Raw genomic sequence first — 18,557 nt, forward strand, 5'->3', positions numbered from 1 at the left:
AAAAATCAGATGATGTATTGCACTGGGTAAATCTGCTGCACAAGACCTCTTGAAAGTGTTGAAAGAATATTACTTTGAGGACTAAGGTGCACCTGACCCAAGCCATGGCACTTTCAATCAACTCATATGCATGTGAAAGGTGGACGCTGAATAAGGAAGGCTAAAGCAGCATCAATGAATTTAAATTCTGGTGTGGAAAAGATTATTGAAAATGCCAGGCTGCTAGAAGAACATACAAATTTGCATTGGCTGAAGTACAGCAGAATGCTCCTTAGAAGCAAGGATGCCAAGACTTCATGTCAGCTTCTTTGAACATATTACCAGAACAGACCAGTGCCTGGAAGAGGATATCATTCGTGGTACAGCAGAGGATCAGAGAGAAAGAGGAAGATCCTCAAGGAGATGGAAACACAGAGTGGCTCCAACAATGGGGAGATGAAATAATATTTTCACGCTGGGAAGTTCCCTTTTACCTCATTCCCAGCCTCTCAAGTTAAAATGATAAAAGTCAGGACCAAAATAATAATCATAATTTCCCCATCATCTGATAAATAATCTGTTCTTATTGCTAGGCAGTATCGACTAAGTTTCATTCAAACAGAATGAAATAATACTACCTGGTCTGTGCCATCCTCACTATTATTGCTTGAGTCAATTGTTGCAACCGCCACTGTAACAAATCACCTCCTTGCAGGGAGATCTAGATCTTTTTCTCTGTTCTTCTACTTTACCAGGGACACCCGGTGGCACAGTAGGCAACCCACAGAATGGCTCATCACATGGCCAACAGTTCAAAGGCACCAGCTGCCCAGCGGGAGAAAGATGCGGCTGTCTGCTCGGTAAAAGAGTTTTGAGGGGTGGGGATTTTCCAGGGATTGGTCTCCCCTGATAACAGGTCCAAAGTGTGTGTTGGTTATTAGTCGCCAATGATTTTATGACTCATGAATCAAGAATCACAGAAAGCTATTCGTTTAATTGTTGGAGATAAACCGAGCCGAGATCCTTGATCCGACATTTATGGGGAGAAGGATGACAGGCACGGGCTGACGATGTGTGACTTGGACTTGGCGTCCAGCGCAAAACCAGGACCCTGAAAGAGCGCCCGGAGGAATGCGGCGGACCTCGCAAGTGCTCTGACCGGCAGAGTGGGGTCGTGCCAGATCTTACCTTCACTAAGGTTCCTACCGGACAGATTCAACTGGCCACTGCTCCTCGCCGCCTTTAACAGCCCCTGAGGTACTGAGGCGGCGCAGTCTTGCCGCTCGGCTCGGAAACCTGCCCGGGTGTCCCGTTCTGTTGGTCCCTTCAGGCGCGACATGGTCAGAGCTCAGGTTCCGAACGCCACCGCCCAGCGCTGACGTGCTCGGGAGGTGCCGCTGCGCGCCCCGCCCCTTCCGCGACTCGGCGCGCGGCGCGCGGCGTGCGGCGTGCGGCGCCTGGCGATGTCGTCACTGTGCGCGCCTGGAGTCGGAGGACGGAGAAGGCCTTCCCGTCTCTGTGGCCTGCGTTGTGTCCTGGAATTTGCTCAAGTAAGTGCGTTTAACGGGCGAGAGGCAAACTTTAACGCGTCTGTCGTGCCGTCTTACTGCAACACTAACGTTCTCTAGGTTCCTGCGGTGGCCGACGGTGGGCAAAGGGCAACCCTCGCGTCCCTCGCCTGCCTCCACGCGCGGCCTTTACGGGAGCCCTGGGCGCGGTCTGCAGCCTCTCTGGGCCGGGGCCTGGGTTTGTCGCTCGAGGTGGTGGCGCTAGTCTGGCGGCTAGACTGCAAGAGGGAGTACGGAGGGCGTCAATCGGATTTCTTGTTCTTCGAGCCTACACGCTTACTCCCAGAAAGAAGCACCTTGCTCCATTGTTGTGTTGGATTTATAGCGGAGCTCAGGAGGTTATCCCAAAGAAAAGGTTTGTCATTAAAGAATTGACGAGAAAAGTTCACTTTAGAACTTGAGGTCGTAGTGCAGAAGAAAATAAATCGGTGTTTGCTAGAAGTTACAGTCTCCTTCTGAAACGTTTCTTTTCATTGATTAATCAGCCAAATAATTATTTAAAACTCGTTTAGTTCTTGGGTTCTTTGGTGTAAAACTTTGCTTGAGATTATTTGTTTTGAAAAGTATGTACGGGTTACTAGGCTGAGACAAACATAACATACAACCCTAACAAATGCTACGTTTTCAAAGGTTTTTTATCAGTTGTAATTAGCGTGCTTTAAGCCACATGTTTTTAGAAACAAAATGATCTCACCTGCATGTATGTAGAATGACAGCTCAGAATAAATATTGTGTTTTTTTGTTTTATTATTTTTTTTAGCAAAAGTGACGATCACAGCAGCTTGTGCAAGGTCAGTATTGAAACTTCAGTTTGACAATAATACCTCCCCTTTTGTCAGCCTCAATGCAAATATAATACCTATTTGTGATCTCTTACACAATCACCCATTTTGTAGATGAAAACACTGAGGCTAAACAGGGTGTAAGTGCCATGGCCAGAGATTACAGCCCGTCTGTTGCCAAGATTATTTTTGCTAACCACTATAATTTGTGCGTGTGTGTTTGTTTTTAATGGTGCAGTTTGAGTCTACTAAGACTTGATTCTGACTGAGGAAAAACCCATGTGTGTCATAGATCTGCTCGATGGGGTTTTTCTGGTTGGGTTTAGCCAGGTTTTTCTTTTGAGGTACTTCTGGGTAGGGTAAAATCTGCAACTTTTTAATTAGCAGCCAAGTGTGTAGTACATGTGCTATGTACTCCATGACAAGTGTCGTGACTCTTATTAGTTAATTTTCAACCTGTTTTTATTCTGGAAGTCATTTTCTGGAACACTGTGTTTTTAAAAAGATTCATTAGAGGAAAAGTTTTATAGAAAACAACAGTTAACCATCTTGAAGGAGGTGAATTGCTCAGGTATCTAATTTTATAGTAGATTCCCCTACTGTGATGTGAATTCTTTAGCTGAACGTTTTGTTAAATAACCACGTGTAATTTTCCCAGTTTCATAGAAACTGCACAATATAACATGAACTGGCCTTTATCAAAAAAGAGTCTATTAGTATGGATTAGCTCTTTATGTCAGTTGCATAACTTTTAAAATAGTGGATTTGTAGAAATTGAAGCAATATTGTGTCGAATCTGTAGACTATTGCTACCTTAGTGACAGAATTTATCTACCTCTTTATTATATTCATTTTGTTTATGTAATAGAACGTGTAGCTCTTCTAACTTCTTTACTGAAGGAGCCTTTGTGGTTAAGTGCTGCTAAGCAAAATTTGGTGGTTTGAACCCACCTTTCCACCAGAGAACTGAGTTGGCAATCTGCTTCAGTAAAGCTAATAGCTTAGGAAAACCTATGGGGCAATTCTCCTTTGTTCTTCATTGTTACTGTGAGTTGAAATTGACTGAAACAACTGCTTCTTTGTTAAGTGAAAAAAAAACCCAAAATATGTTGATTCTAAGAATTCCATTGACCATCTGATGCTCAGAATCTAAACTCTTAATGTGATTTCCTCCTCTGGTCTCAGACTTTGTTATTACAGTTCACAGAGACTGATGTGCTTCCTCCACGTGGGCTTTGCTGATTCCTCATACACATGGTTGCTCGTTGTAAGACCCCAGAGACTATTCTGTCCAATAGCTAGATACCATCTGCTCTCTTCACTACCCATTGCTATAGCTAGCACCCTTATATATATTGTCTTATTCACTTTTTAACCACTATTTCCCAGAACAGTGCCTGATACATTATTATTTGTTCACATTAGAATTAAAAATCGCAAAATATAAAATTTCAGACTGCTTATGAAGGATCAGGTTTTTCCCCTACAAGATTGCTTCAGGATGATTATTTGCCATAACCCTCCTGAGTTGCTTAAAACTTTTTTTTGGATACTGCAAAAAAAATGTTGTTTTGCAGATTCATGTAAGGTATCTAACGTTCATTTTATCAAAGAAGAATTTGATGATGACTAATTTGTTCTGTAGAAGCACTGGTGGTATGTGTAGTGGTCACAGGTTGGGCTGCTAACTTCAAGGTCTGCAGTTCGGAATCACCAGCCAGCTGCTTCTTTGGAGAAAGACAAGGCTTTCCACTCTCACAAAGACTGAAAATCTCTGAAACCCACAAAGTCAGTTCTACCCTGTTGTATAGGGTGGCAATGAGTGGGCACTGACCCCATGGCAGCAAGTTTGAAAACTTGTGATAAAAGTGTCATTCATTTGTGCATATTCTTTTATAGTGAATTTGTTTTAAAAAAAAACAGTTGATTAAGAACAAAGTGAAATTTACTTCACAAACATATCTAGGGAAGTTCTTGTGTAAACTAGCACAGCCTATTTTATATCACTATTATATTTTAATAGTCCTCTTAGATTGGCGTGATTGAATAACAAAATGCTTACTAAGTCATTTTTAGTGTGTTTTTTGGTGTTTACTCAAATAATCCTTTCTTTTTATGCCCCCTTATTTTATTAACAATGTGTTGTACTTCATTCCCCCCCCCCAGTTTTAGTGACATAATAACTCCTATACCAAACATTTCAATGTTTTAAACATTAGAGAGCTTTATGTTGCTTTAAATTACTAGAATTGAGAGCAAAATAATCTCAGAAAAAAAGGCAAGTTTTTTAAGTATTTAGCCTTTAAGCTGTTCGTTACATTTTGTGTTCTTTTAAAAAAATTGAGAGTATTTTTTAAACAACCTAAGAATTATTTAAAGGAGTATATATTAAATCCAGTGGCTCTAGTCAAAATGGGTATTGAAACATAATGAATAGGAGATATTTTGAATTTGGTGAAATTGTTTGTAACTTAAAGTGGGAAAACCTAGTAAAAATGCTTTGTTATAGTTTTATAGTTTATTTTATTTTTGATAAAAGGAAGCTGGAACAGGTGCTTGAAAATAATTTTGCTTATACCATTTAAAAAATTGAATTGGATTTAGATTTGTTTTAGTTGTACTATCATTGAAAATCTTTCCTGCTGTTCCCACTTAATAGTGTAGTTTACTTATTCTTTTTTCTAAGTTTAATGCGTTTTGACTTAAAAGTCATAATTTTAATAATGAATGTCATGAGCTTTATTAATTTTTTACTTCAAATTAGTAAAGTAATACAAAAATAAAATTTGGTTACTTAACCCTAGAATATGCCTTAAAATAAAGTTTTAATTTTGTTAATACTTATAATAAGCACAGTCAACTTAAGTGTGTTTAAAAATCAATTTTAATCAGAATTCACTATTTAAAATGTGCTTTTAGATCATCCCCACAGTCAGAGATTTTGTTTAGGTGGATTCAGTTCACAACTTCATTTTACTCCATACTTTAAAAAAGAAGTGACAGTAAATGTTTATAAATGTCAAATGTTGTACTATCTGGGCAAAGCTCCCATACAACTTTAATAAGACACCATATATCTCTTTAAACTTTATGCTTAATATTAATTTAAGTTCCAAAGGAGGAAAATAAGGACAATTGACAATTTGTTGACAATTATCAACAGATTGCTAATTGATTGTTTGATACTTACATCTTGAGATGGGATATTGATGCGCTGAATAATAATTCCAATAAATGATGTTCTTAGTACTTTCCAGACTGGCCCATTTTTTCCACTAAAATTATCTTCTTTCTCACCCCATTCTTTAAAATATCAGCTTCATATACCTAAATCATTTGAAAGGTGTCTTGGGAATGTTAACACTAGTGAACATTTTCAATCCTTGGTCTCTACAATACAGATCTGTGAACCCAGCCTTGTTCATTACTCTAAAGACACATTATATCCTTAGCACTAGATTTATCATTCGTTAATACAATTTTGACTTTTTCTTTTCAAAGGGACTGTTCGTTCTCTTTTTAACCATTTCATTTTCAGAAACATTCTCCTCTCTACTTGTGCCTTCTGAAGTGTGGGGCGGGGAGTGCGGAGCTGCTTGAATTTTTTTTTTCTCAAAGTACTTTAGATTTCAATGAGAGTTAATGATGGCCTGAAACTAACTTCAGTTTCAAGTGACTGAGGTGGCAATTGCTAACCTTCCTAGAAAGATTTTTCCATGGAAACATGTTTTATGCAAAAAAAGAATGCATGGTAATCATCTATTTATGCATTCTATTGATAACATGATAGTAAGGGTCAAAATGACTAGGACATTTAAAGTATGCTCACATTGGTGTTGTGTTTGCATTGTAGTGGATTCTGAAAAGCACACCTAGCAGTAGTATAGTAATTCATATGCTTACTATCACCTAACAATTAACAAAATAGGAGTTATTCCTTTACTTCTTATTTCAGGGAGCCCTTGCGGCCCAATAGTTGTGTCTGTCTGCTAACCAAAAGGTAGTTGGTTTAAACCCACCCAGCAGTTTTGTGGGGAAATCTCCCATAAAGATTTTTATAGATCACAAAATAATAGTTAATAAATTATCAAGGCGTTCATGGGGGAGGAGGAATAGGGGGGGGGAAATGAGCTGATATCAAGGGCTCAAGTAGAAAAGTTTTGAGCATGATGATGGCAACAGATGTACTAATGTGCTCGACCCAATGGATTTATGTATGGACTGCGATAAGAATTGTACGAGCCCCCAATAAAAAGATTTTTTTTTAAAGGTTATTGTTAGATATAGCCTTCCAATTGGCTCCAACTCATAGCAGCACTGGATGTACCACAAAATGAAAGGCTTCCCAGCTCAAGAACCCTGAAGGGCTATTCTAACTTGCTTATTTGGGGTTGCCCGGAGTCAGAATTGACCTGAGTGCACTTTCCAGGATTATAATTTTGCCAATAATGCGATTACCAAAAGACAAAAAATATTTCTGTTGTAATTAACCCAGTGAAAGGGTGAGGAAATTGGGTGTTAAAGACTGACTTTCCTTGAATTATACCCTATGTACCATTTTCTGATGTCTGTGTGCTGGGCATTATGATAGGTACATGATTCTTTGTCATTGTAGAAACTTCAAAAGGCAGCTGTGTTTTTCACATAAGGGCTTTTGGGCTCACATGGCTAGTTAGAGGTAGCACTATTACAGTAATTGAGAACACGCAAAGAGAAATTAAAGGAAACTGGAAGGGGAGGCTTCAATCTTTTTTTTTACACATAGGCAGTTTTATATTTCATAATAAGCACTTATTATTTTTTAATTAAAATGTGCCACAGATTACATTGTTAAAAGTATAGACTCTAAGATAAGATCTCTCACTAATTAACTTTTCTAATTCATATCTTTTATGCAAATGATGAAATAGAACTCTAGTGCACGGTATTAATCTAACAGAGTTTAAAATGGCGCTCAGTTGAGGTTAGCATTCAGTTGTCCAAATAAAAGATGTTTTAGCAAAGAATAGAGAACTCAAGGTTCTCATTTTTTTGACAAAACATATTAAACAATTCTAGCACAATGATAATACTGGCTTTGGCATCAGTCATCCATTTTGATACTGTTTTTTTAATCTCAGTTTGTCCCACCATTACGTAGAGCAAGTTGCTTAACTTCTAAGCCTCGGGTTGTGTATAGAGGAGGAATAACAATATAGCTAATCATTTAAGCAGTTAGCAGGGCTAGTCTCACTTCATCCTCACAACAATCAACGAAGTGACAATTGCTTTAGCACTAATTACATGTTGCAAGGATTTAATTTTTTTATTATTAATGTAGCTTAGTGTTACTTGTTAATCCACATTTCTGATTTGAGTACATATTACTTTTTCCTTTTATAAATGTTTTGTCCAAATAATTTTCTCTTGTAAAGAGAAAGGTAATTTACAACACGGGGGAGGGAGGATTAAAGCTGAAGTGGTACAAATGGATAGACCTTGATTAAGAGAAACTTCATCTTAAAAATGATTGAAATGTTCGCTCAGAATAAAGATACGTATAAGTACTGGGTGTTTTTCAACTGGATTTAAAAAATAAAGATTGTGAAGCCTTCACTCAAATGATATATTCTCAACCCCCCGAACTTTGTCAATCAACTGTTTCTGTTGACCCTATTCAATCCAAAAGCCTTACAAATCTGTACAAATAAAGTGACTGATTTTCTCAGTAGTACGTATGCACTATAGCTAAGAATATTGTGCATATGGATATAGTCAATAGTATCTGAATGCTCGAGCTACCTATTGTTTCTCTGTTCACTGCTATGTAGTGGGAACAAATGCTGCCTTTGTCCTTTGCTGTCCATCCTCATGATCAATAAGCTGCAGATCAAATCATTGTGATACACTTGTTTTAGTATCACAGCAACACACAAGACACAAACTTACAGGACAGGTAGGATGGAGCTGCATTGGCTTTTAACCCAAGGGTGGTCTCCCACCAGGAAAGATAGATTTCTGAGGTTGCCAGCCCCGGTGTTGGTGGTTCACACCCACGAACTGTTCAATGGGAGAAAGATGAGGCTGTCAGCTCCCATAAGGATTTATATCCTGGAAAACTATGTGCCCTCTAGGTTCACTATTAGTCGGTTCTCATTGGCAGTGGGTTGGTAGGTGAGTGTGGGCCACCACTGCCTCCTACCCAATGGGTTCTTATCTATTTAGTTTTTATTATAAATTAGGTAGCAGAGCTCTTAATTTTTTAGCTACTATTTTTAGATTTAGGTGTGAGGATGTAAAGAATAATGGAGAATTTACCCAGAAAAATATGCATGAGCACTTATAAATTGCTTACGACAATTTCAAGGTATTCAAAAATCATTTGGTAACTAAAACTAACATAGATTTTCCCCGGTACCCATTATGCATTCCTTAGCCTTGCTCCTTCACTTAGATGGGGGTAGAGAATCGGGGACCTTAAGGCATAAATTTTAATAGAGAATGAAAATATTTTTTGAAAGTTACATATATTTTTTATTTCATTGGGTGCTCTTAAACAGATTATTACATTCCATACATCAATTGCATCAAGCATATATTTTTACATATTGCCATCATTTTCTAAACATTTTCCTTCTACTTGTGTCCTTTGTATCAGCTCTTCTTTTCCTTCTGCCTCCCCACCCTCTGACCCCTTGATAAAATATAAATTATTATTATTGTCATAAAGTTGGTATTTTTTAAATTAATTTATTTATTTTATAAAGTTAGTATTTTTAAGCAGTAATTTATTTTCCAAGTTTATCTTAACTCTCTCTATAGCTATTGGGAAGCAAAGAGGCAGGGAATATGAACCACATACTTTAAAAGTTTATCTTTCATTTTCCTGTTGATCTAATACAGTGCTTTCATTTACCAAGCATATCATACATACATGTTAGTTGCCTCGATTTGGCCACTGCCCTTGGTGATCCCAGGTGCTTAGCATCAGATCATGTTGATCCCAGAGTTTTCTATGGTTCATTATTTTTTAGTGCTTGAATATCTCTGAGGTATGCCTGTATTTTTCCATGATTAAATAGGCTAAAATAACTGCGTGAGCTTGGTGTGTATCTGTCTTGATAAGCAGTATTAACATTTTATAACACTGCTGATATTTATAATTTGAGATACAATTCCCCAAGTTGAACGAGGTGGCCCATCCCTATACATACTCACTTTACTTTCCACATTATATTAGCAGGAATTCATTATAAGTCCCTCTGTGAATTTTAAACTGAGACTATTTCATTGAATAAACAATAGTCTTACCATATCTTACAAGCTCCAAACTTGTTCTTACATTCAGAAGTCTAATTTGCTGTTTCTCTGGAATCCTCAAATTACTTCTGCCCTACTTCCTTACAGGTCTCAGTTCATATAACACTATCTCTTAACCTGGGTTAATATTACCACAGCACACTACTTCCTTACATCTTTGTGTTTATTGAAAGTTTGCCATACTAGCCCTAAAAATTTTTATGAAATCAGGACCTTTGCTCATCTCTTCACTGGTGTATTCCTAACAGCTAGCAAAATTACTGGAGTAGATTGCTGTGTGCTGTATGAGGTTGATTCAAATTCATAGCAACCCTATAAAATTGCCCTTTAGGGTTATGTTTTTGGAAGGCCAATTGCCACATCTTTCCCCAGAGAGTGTAGTGAATTCAAACCTCTCAGTTTTCGATGAATAACTTAGCTCTTAACCATCGCATCATCAAGCTTCCTCAAAGCATAGTCGGTATATAATATTTGAAGGGTTTTGTGGTTTTTATAAGTTTTTTTAGTGCCTCATAAGTTAAGACAAGTAGGTGTCACTCTGTTTCATGGGGTTTTGTTATTATTTTTAATTGTTGAACATCATATAGTGCTTGGCAAAACCCTAAAACCAAAGTTATGGCCAGAGTTGTGAATTGAAATTACCTAGTATGTGACAGAACTGTGTTCCAAAAGATGGTGGTTTCAAATTTCCAGAAGTAGGGCTCCAGGTCTTTCTTGCAAGGCACATCGTAATGGAATAGATTAGCATTCAAGCTTCTTAACTGTTCACACCACTCAGAGCCTCCCATGAACACAGGGTAAGTATACTTAATAAATATGGGACTGTTAAGAATCTGTGGTTTTCAGTTAAATATATCTTTTCAAAATGAGAAAACAAATTAACTGGATTTTCATATTTTCAGATACACATTTGTGACTGGAAAGCCAGCTACTCGTAATTTATAGTTTTGTTGAGACATTCTGTACAGTATCCAACAGAAGTCAGTTAATAAGTTTTTGTTACTGTTAGTTGCCATTGAGTCTACTCCAAATTATAGAAATATTTATTAAACAAAAATAGTGTGACACCACACTATTGTCTCTTTATATATCTTTAATACAACTTGTAGAGACAGTATTTCCATCTCTAATCCTTCCCTGAAAAATTCTGCATTCAATTTACACTATATCAAAACAACAATTTCTCTGAGTAGTGCCTATATTTTCTCATGATTGAATAGGCCAAAATGATAGTGTGTGCATGTCCTTGATTAGAAATAATTAACATTTCATAACACTTGCAATATTTATCATTCGAGATAAAATTCCTCAAGGTGGATTAGGTGGCCCATCCCTATACATATTCACTTTATTTTCCACTTCTCATTATAAGCCCCTTTTCTGAATTATAAACTGGGGCTTATTCAAGAAACAATGGTCTAGATGGCCTTAAAACATCAGTGTTGAAATTCTCAAGGGACTCAAATCATGTTTCTTCTGTATATTGTGTTTGGGAAACAAAGAAGTCTGCAGGGACATAGATGGGGCTGTGGGAAGAATAGGGTAAGGTTTTGCAACAAAATTTCCATAGGCAGACCTTGCCACCCTGGAAAAAATGGATGGATGAATGAGTTGCCTGATGGGAGAGAAATCCTTACTGTAGTTTCCTGGCGTTTTTCCTCAACAGTGCCGTTAAAGACCTTTCACAATAAGCTCTAATGATTACCTTGTGCCCTTCAAGAAAATCTTAACAAGGTTTACGCCTTGGGTATCCTAAAAGAGACAGATCGCATGACTTTCTGACAGGACCTTGCCGCCTTGGATTTAATTGGGCCAGCAGAGCCCCCTTGGAAAGCCCCTATTTTGATTGAATTTTTCGATTTTAGCTTTTTGTAAATTAGGGGTTAACGTTGCCGAAGGCACCCTCAGAAGACGTGAGACAAATGTATTAGTGAACTTGTTTGCAGAGGTGACATTTTGTTTGAAATAAACTCATGCTTATAAAAACTGAAACAATAGCAATACTTTGTGACTTGCCCTCATAAAGGTCATTTATTTAACAAGTATTTTAGAGTAACTTGTGAAGGGAGTTATGCGGCACATTTCATATACTTCTTGAGCATTGACTGTGACATTGCACTAGGTCCTGGACTGGCCCAGAAAATTGAGTTAGTAGAACTGCCCCCAGGGTTTTCAAGACAATCCTGAGGGAAGCTGACTTGTCTTTCTCCTGAAAAGATAGGTGACCTTTCCATTTCCTGCCCGGTGCTTGATCTTTATGCCTCCAGAGGGTGCTGTAAAATGTTTTTAAAGTCGGTTATTAATTGAAATCCAATTAATCTAAGTAACTAACAGAGGCTTTCATGAGAAACAATGGAGACCTGGTGGCACTTGTCAGGTAAGCATTGGGCTACTTACTAACCGCAAAGTCCTGACTTTCAAACCCGCCAACACGCTTTGAGAACAAAGATGAGACTGTTTCCTTCCGAAATGATTTACAAAGCTTCAGAAACCCCATATAAGGTTATTGTGAGTCGGAATCAACTCCATGGCCTTGGGTTAAAATTTTATACCAGCCAGGAAATTCTATACCGGTGGGGGGTGAGGGGTGGGGGAGACGGAAAGGGAAATGACGCCTTTCGGCAAACCGTGGCGTCTCGCGCGCGTTGGCCTCAGGCGGGGTCTTTTGCGCCTGCGCGGGGCTGGGCGGGCCGGGCCGTGACGCGCCTGTGCGCCGCAGTGGCTTGTGGGAGCTCGGGCCCGCTCGGGAGGATCTTGTAGGCTAGGTGGAGGCGGCCGTTTGTTTTTCGCCTGCTCGAGCTCGCGCGCTCTCGCCCCCTCCCCCTAGCGAGCGGCGGGGCGGAGTAACGACGGTGGCGGCAGCGGCGGCTGTACCAGCGGACTTCCCAGTCTTCCACGGATCGGTTCTTCTTCCCTCTCTCTCTTACTGTTTGTTGTGTGTTTGATGTGTTAAAGCAGGAGCGAGAAAACGAGCAGCGCCATGAGTAACACCACCGTCGTCCCCAGCACGGCGGGCCCGGGCCCCAGCGGAGGGCCCGGCGGCGGAGGTGGCGGCGGCGGAGGCGGCGGCACCGAGGTAATCCAGGTGACTAATGTCTCCCCGAGCGCTAGCTCTGAGCAGATGCGGACCCTCTTCGGTTTCCTTGGCAAGATCGACGAACTGCGCCTCTTCCCGCCGGAGTGAGTATCGCCTCCCGGCCTAGGCCTGAGCCACTCATTTCCGTAGGCCCTTACCCTTGACTGCTTCCTGCGCCGGCCCGCTTAGCTGAGACGAATTACTTTATTTCAGAAATCGAATCTGCGTGGTAGGCCTACAAATAATGTAATGGGGCAGTTAAGGCTCAGGATCTCAAATCCTCTCTCCCCCCCCCCTAAAAAATTGCCGACGTGGTCGTTGTCGGCATGCAGGGACACTGTGTGTGTAGTGCCTTTTTTTTTTTTTTTTAAGGAATTCTCTGAAACAAAGGCGAAAAGATTATTCACCCTCGTTCATTTGAAGATAAACTTTAAGCAGTGGTTCACTTGTTGCTGAATATTTTTTCTCAGTGGTTCTGGCCCAGGAAATACAAATCAGATGAAAATGTTTTTGACATTTTTTTTACTTCGGAAGCTCAGAGGGCTTAATTTTTATAATAACAAAAATGGGTTATAACTAAAACAAATTTTTCCCGTTTTGTTTAAGTAATGTACATGTTTGTTACTTTAATGTTTTTTATCTTGTTTTTAGAGAGGGCTTAATTTTTATAATAACAAAAATGGATTATAACTAAAACAATTTTTTCCCGTTTTGTTTAATGTACATGTTTGTTACTTTAGTGTTTTTTATCTTTGTTTTTACATGCTAAAAATTATTTTGGTCACAAAACTAAAGTATACAGCTGAAATAGAATAGTGTGTTCTTTTGGAAGTAAAAATTTTGAATACCATAGTTTTCATGGTCATTTTGGACTTTATAGTGACTGGTTGCGATGTCACACTTAAGACACTTTATGTGGTATATTGCCTTTAGTTTTTTAAAAAATAGGCAAATCTGGCATCATTTGTGTCTGATGTAGGATTCTGAGACGAGCACCTACATTTTGAGGGGGTGTTTGCTTGCTTGCTTGCTTGCTTGTTTGTTTTTTAATAAAAGTGAGAGGACTCCAAAAAGTTGGTGGGGAAAATTGAATTAAGATAATGGGATTTTCTCCTGAACTTTCTGAAGACTTTCATAATTTGTTTTAGTAGACAATTAGTTTGTATAACATGAGTATACAGAAAGATGGTACTATGCCATTTTATCATTTAAGATACTCCTAAATTCTAAGTAAAAATACATAATAAAATGACAAAATAAGAGGAAGTCAGTGACACCTTCGGTGATTATAGCCATTTTATTACTCCAGGCATTGAGGGCAATCAGGTTTATCTATGATATTCATTCTAGTCTCACAAATTATGCACTTTATTTCACTTGCTGTCTTAGAATTAGCTTGATGATTTGAAGATACATTTTTTACAATGCAATTATGAGGAGACCACAAAGACATAAGCAGTTTACTGGTTTGTTTTACCTAATGAAGGGGCAACATGAACCAGGCTGGTAGTCAAAGGAACACTTCCATCCTAACCAGGATAGGTCCTAGAGAATTAATATACAGTATGTGTACCTACTAAGACTTCTTTCACTGCATTATTCTCAACTAAACTGAGTGGATGTGGACTCAGACCCCTATATGCCAGAATAGAGATGTCTCTGGGTTTCTGAGACTGTAGCTCTTTATAGAGCGTAGAAAGGCTAATCACCCATATAGTGGCTGGTAGTTTAAAACTGCTGACTTTGAGAATAGCAACACATGGAACCACTAGACCACCAGGGTTTCCTTGCCTTTGGGAAGGGATAAATATTGACGCATTTTTTGCTCTTTGACTCCATCTGTGTTCTCACATACAAATAAATTCTCTTCTGAAAATATAACATGGTTATAATATATAGTGGATGTTTCAGTACCACTAGTGATCTTCCAGTTTTAAACACTGTTTCTTAGACTACTTTGTTTTATTATTTTTTCCTAGTTTAAATCTCAGTAGCTAGCTAATATGACCACAATTTGCTCTTTGGGGATAATCACCACCATATGAAGAGTACTCTGTAAAGTACTTATATAACAGCCCCAATCATGCCCAATGACTCTTTGTGGGGAACCTCGATTGAGTTAGGCTGAATGTTTCAGTGGCTTTCTCAAGATTCCCATCTTAAGTGTTTCTTGGTTCACCCAGTAGTGTAAGTAGCATCTGTCCAACAAGATAAAATAATGTATCTAATCCCCTGTTCAGGGCAACAGCCTTGCCGTTATGTGAAAACTGCTCTGTCTCCCCCATATATTCTTTTGTTGAAACACCAAAGATGGCATAGGGGCAACAACCAACCACTTCCAGCTTTCAAGGGAAAAGGAGAATCAAATTCAGCATCGGTCCAAGGTCAGTTACATGAGGTGGAGGTCAAGCATACCTACACTCCAGTCTTTACCAATTCCAGTACCACTTGCCCCTCCCAAGACACAAATTGCTCCTCTGCCGAGTTCAGATAATCTTTGCAAAGGCCACACAGAACTGAGAACATACTCAAGGTTATGGGGTTTATTAGGGAAGTTTGTAGGTTGTAATTAATATTTTAAAAGCTTAAGCTATTGCCTGCCGGCACATCTGTTCCTAAGTCGTAGCCACATGGCTGCCTTGGCCTCTATCCTCCTCAGGCAACTGTCATAAATTTCTGTATCTGCTGATAAATGCCCAGTGCTCTAATTTGTGCTCTTGGTACTGCTGTCACTGCTCCTGTTGTGTTACAGCTCTGCTTACTAGAAAAGATGTACTGGGATACCAGGGTCCAAATGGCACACTCCTTTCTTCTTTCTTGGTGCCAGTGAGATCGTCTCATTCCTCTTTTATGATGCTTTTAAACCTGGCAGGGTGCCGAAATTTGCCCCAATCCACATAATGGAATTATATATGTCCGAGTCCCATGATCCCATTCAGTGATTTGATGGGATTTACAAAACCTGGCTAGAAGAGCCATTGAAGTAATTCACTGCACCACACAACAAACCAAGATTATTTCAGTTCTAGTTCATGAAACATACTGGAAAATTGGAACTGTTTCTCTATGATAAATGCTTTTCCTATTTTACCCAGTCCCATAGTCCAGAGGAAGACCATATTTAACATTTTACATCCCTAAGCCACACTACCAATAGTGTCAGAACAGTTTAACCCTAGTGTCATGCTTTTTCCATTTGAGTTTTTTTTACCATCATTTCTTTAGAGCTGAATAATAAAGGAATACAAAGAGAAATCATGCAAGGTAAGCAAATTAAACTGAGTGAGAGTTACATATTGCTTACTCAGGTGTAGGAGATGTCTGGTTTAAAGCTCAAGATTCTCAGGTCTTTAGCACAGCTTAAGATAGGAATTGAAAGTGATAATCAGTACTTGACCCAGACATTCTCATGGGTATGAATACCACCTGAGAAATTGTGAAAAATTACGAATCAGATTTCCCCTCCTAGAAAAGGATTCTCATTAAGTAGGCTTGAGATGAACCGCACAGGTCTCAAAGAATGCTTTCAAGAAACATCCACAGGGAGCTTTAGGCAATATAGAAACAATAGGTGGAGGGCAAAAGTACCATTTAAGGAATTCAGATTTCTTTCTCTGGACCTTAGATATTGGGCTGCTAATGGCAAAGTTGGTCATTCAAACCAAACAGTAGCCACTCCCCAAGAAACAGATTAGCCTTTCTGTGCCTGTGAGCTGTCTCAGAAACCCTAAGAAGCAGTGCTTTGTCTTGTGGGTTCTCTATGAGTTGAAATTGGCATAATAGCAGCGGATTTATGTGAGGTTGGGTTGGGGGATCTTTTTAATGTATCTGATCTTTTTATCTGATCTTACTCTATTCTTAAAATTGAGTAATTTACATTTTTAAAAGTTTTACTTGCACAAATTAATAAAGTATGAAAATGTAGTGCATTATGTTGGGTGAAATGGTAACAAAAGATCCTTACTCAAAATCTAAATGAGTCACAAAGATCAAATAAATTAGTCACCCTTCTGATTTATCATTGTAGGCTTTTAAGTAATTTGTCTGAAAAAAATTAAAAGAAACAGGTGGGGTTTTTTTTAAATATAAGCCACTATGATAAGACAGTATTGCTAAATGCCATCTTACATTATAGCTAGTTTACTCCTGTTACATAATTAGTTTAGTTTCAAACTTGAAAATTGTAGTATGCTCAATTAAAACCTACTAGCCCCTGGACTGGAGAAAGATGAGGCTATCTGCCCCAGGTTAAAGATTTAGCCTCATATGCCCTAATTAAAATTATGAGTAGGAATCTATTTCATAGCAGTAGGTTTATTTTTTGAGGGATTTCTCATCTTACTGTCATTACTTTTTCCATGGTGGTTAAATTGTTCATTACCAGCACTTACAGGGTTTAATATACCAAAAGTATTAATTGTAACATTCTTATTAGTGTATAGCAAAATGCAAATACCTCACAAGCGAATGGGAATATATTTAACTTATTTAAAGACCTTTTTTTTAGTTTCTTGAAAGGCCTCAATGTTTTAGAGCTTTACGCTTGATGTGTTTTACTTTAAAAAACCAAGTGTTAAATTAATAGAGGTCACCATTTTAAGATGGTTTGATTATATATTATTTCCCAAGGCATTTTGCAAGGTATTCGGACATAAGGTGATAGCCATACATAGAACTACTTTTAAGGGGAAAAATGTGGATGTAAGAAAAGAAATACTGCTGTAGTTTGTAGTACAAATTATCAAGGGTTCATGAGGGAGGGGGAGTGGGGAAATGATCTGATATCAAGGGCTCAAGTAGAAAGCAAATGTTTTGAGGATGATGGCAACAAACGTGCATGACACAATGGATGGAGGGTGGATGGATGGTGATAAGAGTTGTACTAGACCCCAATAAAATGATTTCATTTAAAAAAAAGAAAAACTGTTAGGAAGAATTGAAGCTCTATCACAGATGAATTAATTGATTACCATGATGATGGAGTAAAAAGCATGAATATTTTTTCCTCACAGATGAAACTAATGGGTAGCCATGGGTGATTACTACTGCCTTAGACCGTTGGCTTTCAACCTTAGGTGTGGAGCTAAGGAAACGTGCTCTGCTTTTATTTGGTATTTTTCTTTCAGGGTTTCATGTCAGAAATTTAGATATCCCCTTATAAAAATTCATTCTCACTGTGCATTCTCTATCCTACTTAAACATTGCCATAACATGTACTTGTTTGTTGTCTTAACCAAGGAAACAATTTGCTAATAGGAGTTGTTAGCACTATGGGCAAGAGATAGTTTAATTCCCCGTATATGCTTAATTTTTTTTTTCCCCTCTGGAAAGAACCAAGCCATAATGTCTTAATTTCTTATGAAACCAAGGAGTTTAAAGAAGGAAAGACTTGGCACTCGTTCCAGTATTTGAGTCAAAGCTTATTAGAAAATGCATTTTGCCAGTACATTCTTTAGTGCTAGAGTTGGGAAAACCTTGTTTTTCTTTCCCTCTGCTTGGGGAAAAACTAGGCTTTCTACTCTTAAAAAGATTTACGATCTCAGAAACAGTTTCTGGTTTAGTAGGGTCTTGCTAAAAGTTGTAATGGATTCAGTGGCAGTGAGGGTGTGTGTGTGTGTTCAATACTACTGATGGGTACAGTTCTTGCCTATGTACATAGGAGTTGCCAAAAAGCAATTAACTGTGGCAACTACTTTCACGTAAGGAATATAAACAATTGTAACTACCTTATATAGCTACATGAGGGCATCATTTGAAATGTCATTTTATCTTGACAGAGTTAAATTAATGTATGTTACTTTGGAGAGAGGAACATTGGTTTGTGAGGTAGAGGTGTTTGTATTATAACTGTTA

General features: G+C 38.4%; 2 protein-coding genes across 7 annotated transcripts in view; one reads left to right on the plus strand and one right to left on the minus strand.

Annotated features, from left to right (window-relative positions):
* The window catches only part of LRRC40 (leucine rich repeat containing 40), a 69,233-nt gene extending 67,879 nt beyond the window's left edge, over positions 1-1,354 (minus strand). Inside the window, exon 1 of the mRNA XM_075557290.1 lies at positions 1,168-1,354. Within this exon, the coding sequence (XP_075413405.1) occupies positions 1,168-1,318 (151 nt within the window). The 5' untranslated portion in view covers positions 1,319-1,354. The remainder of the gene's footprint in view (positions 1-1,167) is intronic.
* A 74-nt stretch (positions 1,355-1,428) lies between these two features.
* SRSF11 (serine and arginine rich splicing factor 11) overlaps positions 1,429-18,557 on the plus strand; it is a 39,457-nt gene continuing 22,328 nt past the window's right edge. The window contains exons 1-3 of one of the 6 annotated variants that reach the window (XM_075557296.1): positions 1,435-1,529; positions 2,308-2,338; positions 12,587-12,808. In XM_075557296.1, the coding sequence (XP_075413411.1) occupies positions 12,609-12,808 (200 nt within the window). In that variant the 5' untranslated portion in view covers positions 1,435-1,529; positions 2,308-2,338; positions 12,587-12,608. Of the gene's footprint in view, positions 1,530-2,307; positions 2,339-12,367; positions 12,809-18,557 lie in introns of those variants that run through there. The other 5 variants (XM_075557299.1, XM_075557297.1, XM_075557301.1 and 2 more) reach the window with 5 other exon arrangements.

This window comes from Tenrec ecaudatus, chromosome 1 (genome assembly GCF_050624435.1).
Source record: "Tenrec ecaudatus isolate mTenEca1 chromosome 1, mTenEca1.hap1, whole genome shotgun sequence".
In the NCBI taxonomy this organism is placed as follows: Eukaryota; Metazoa; Chordata; class Mammalia; order Afrosoricida; family Tenrecidae; genus Tenrec; species Tenrec ecaudatus.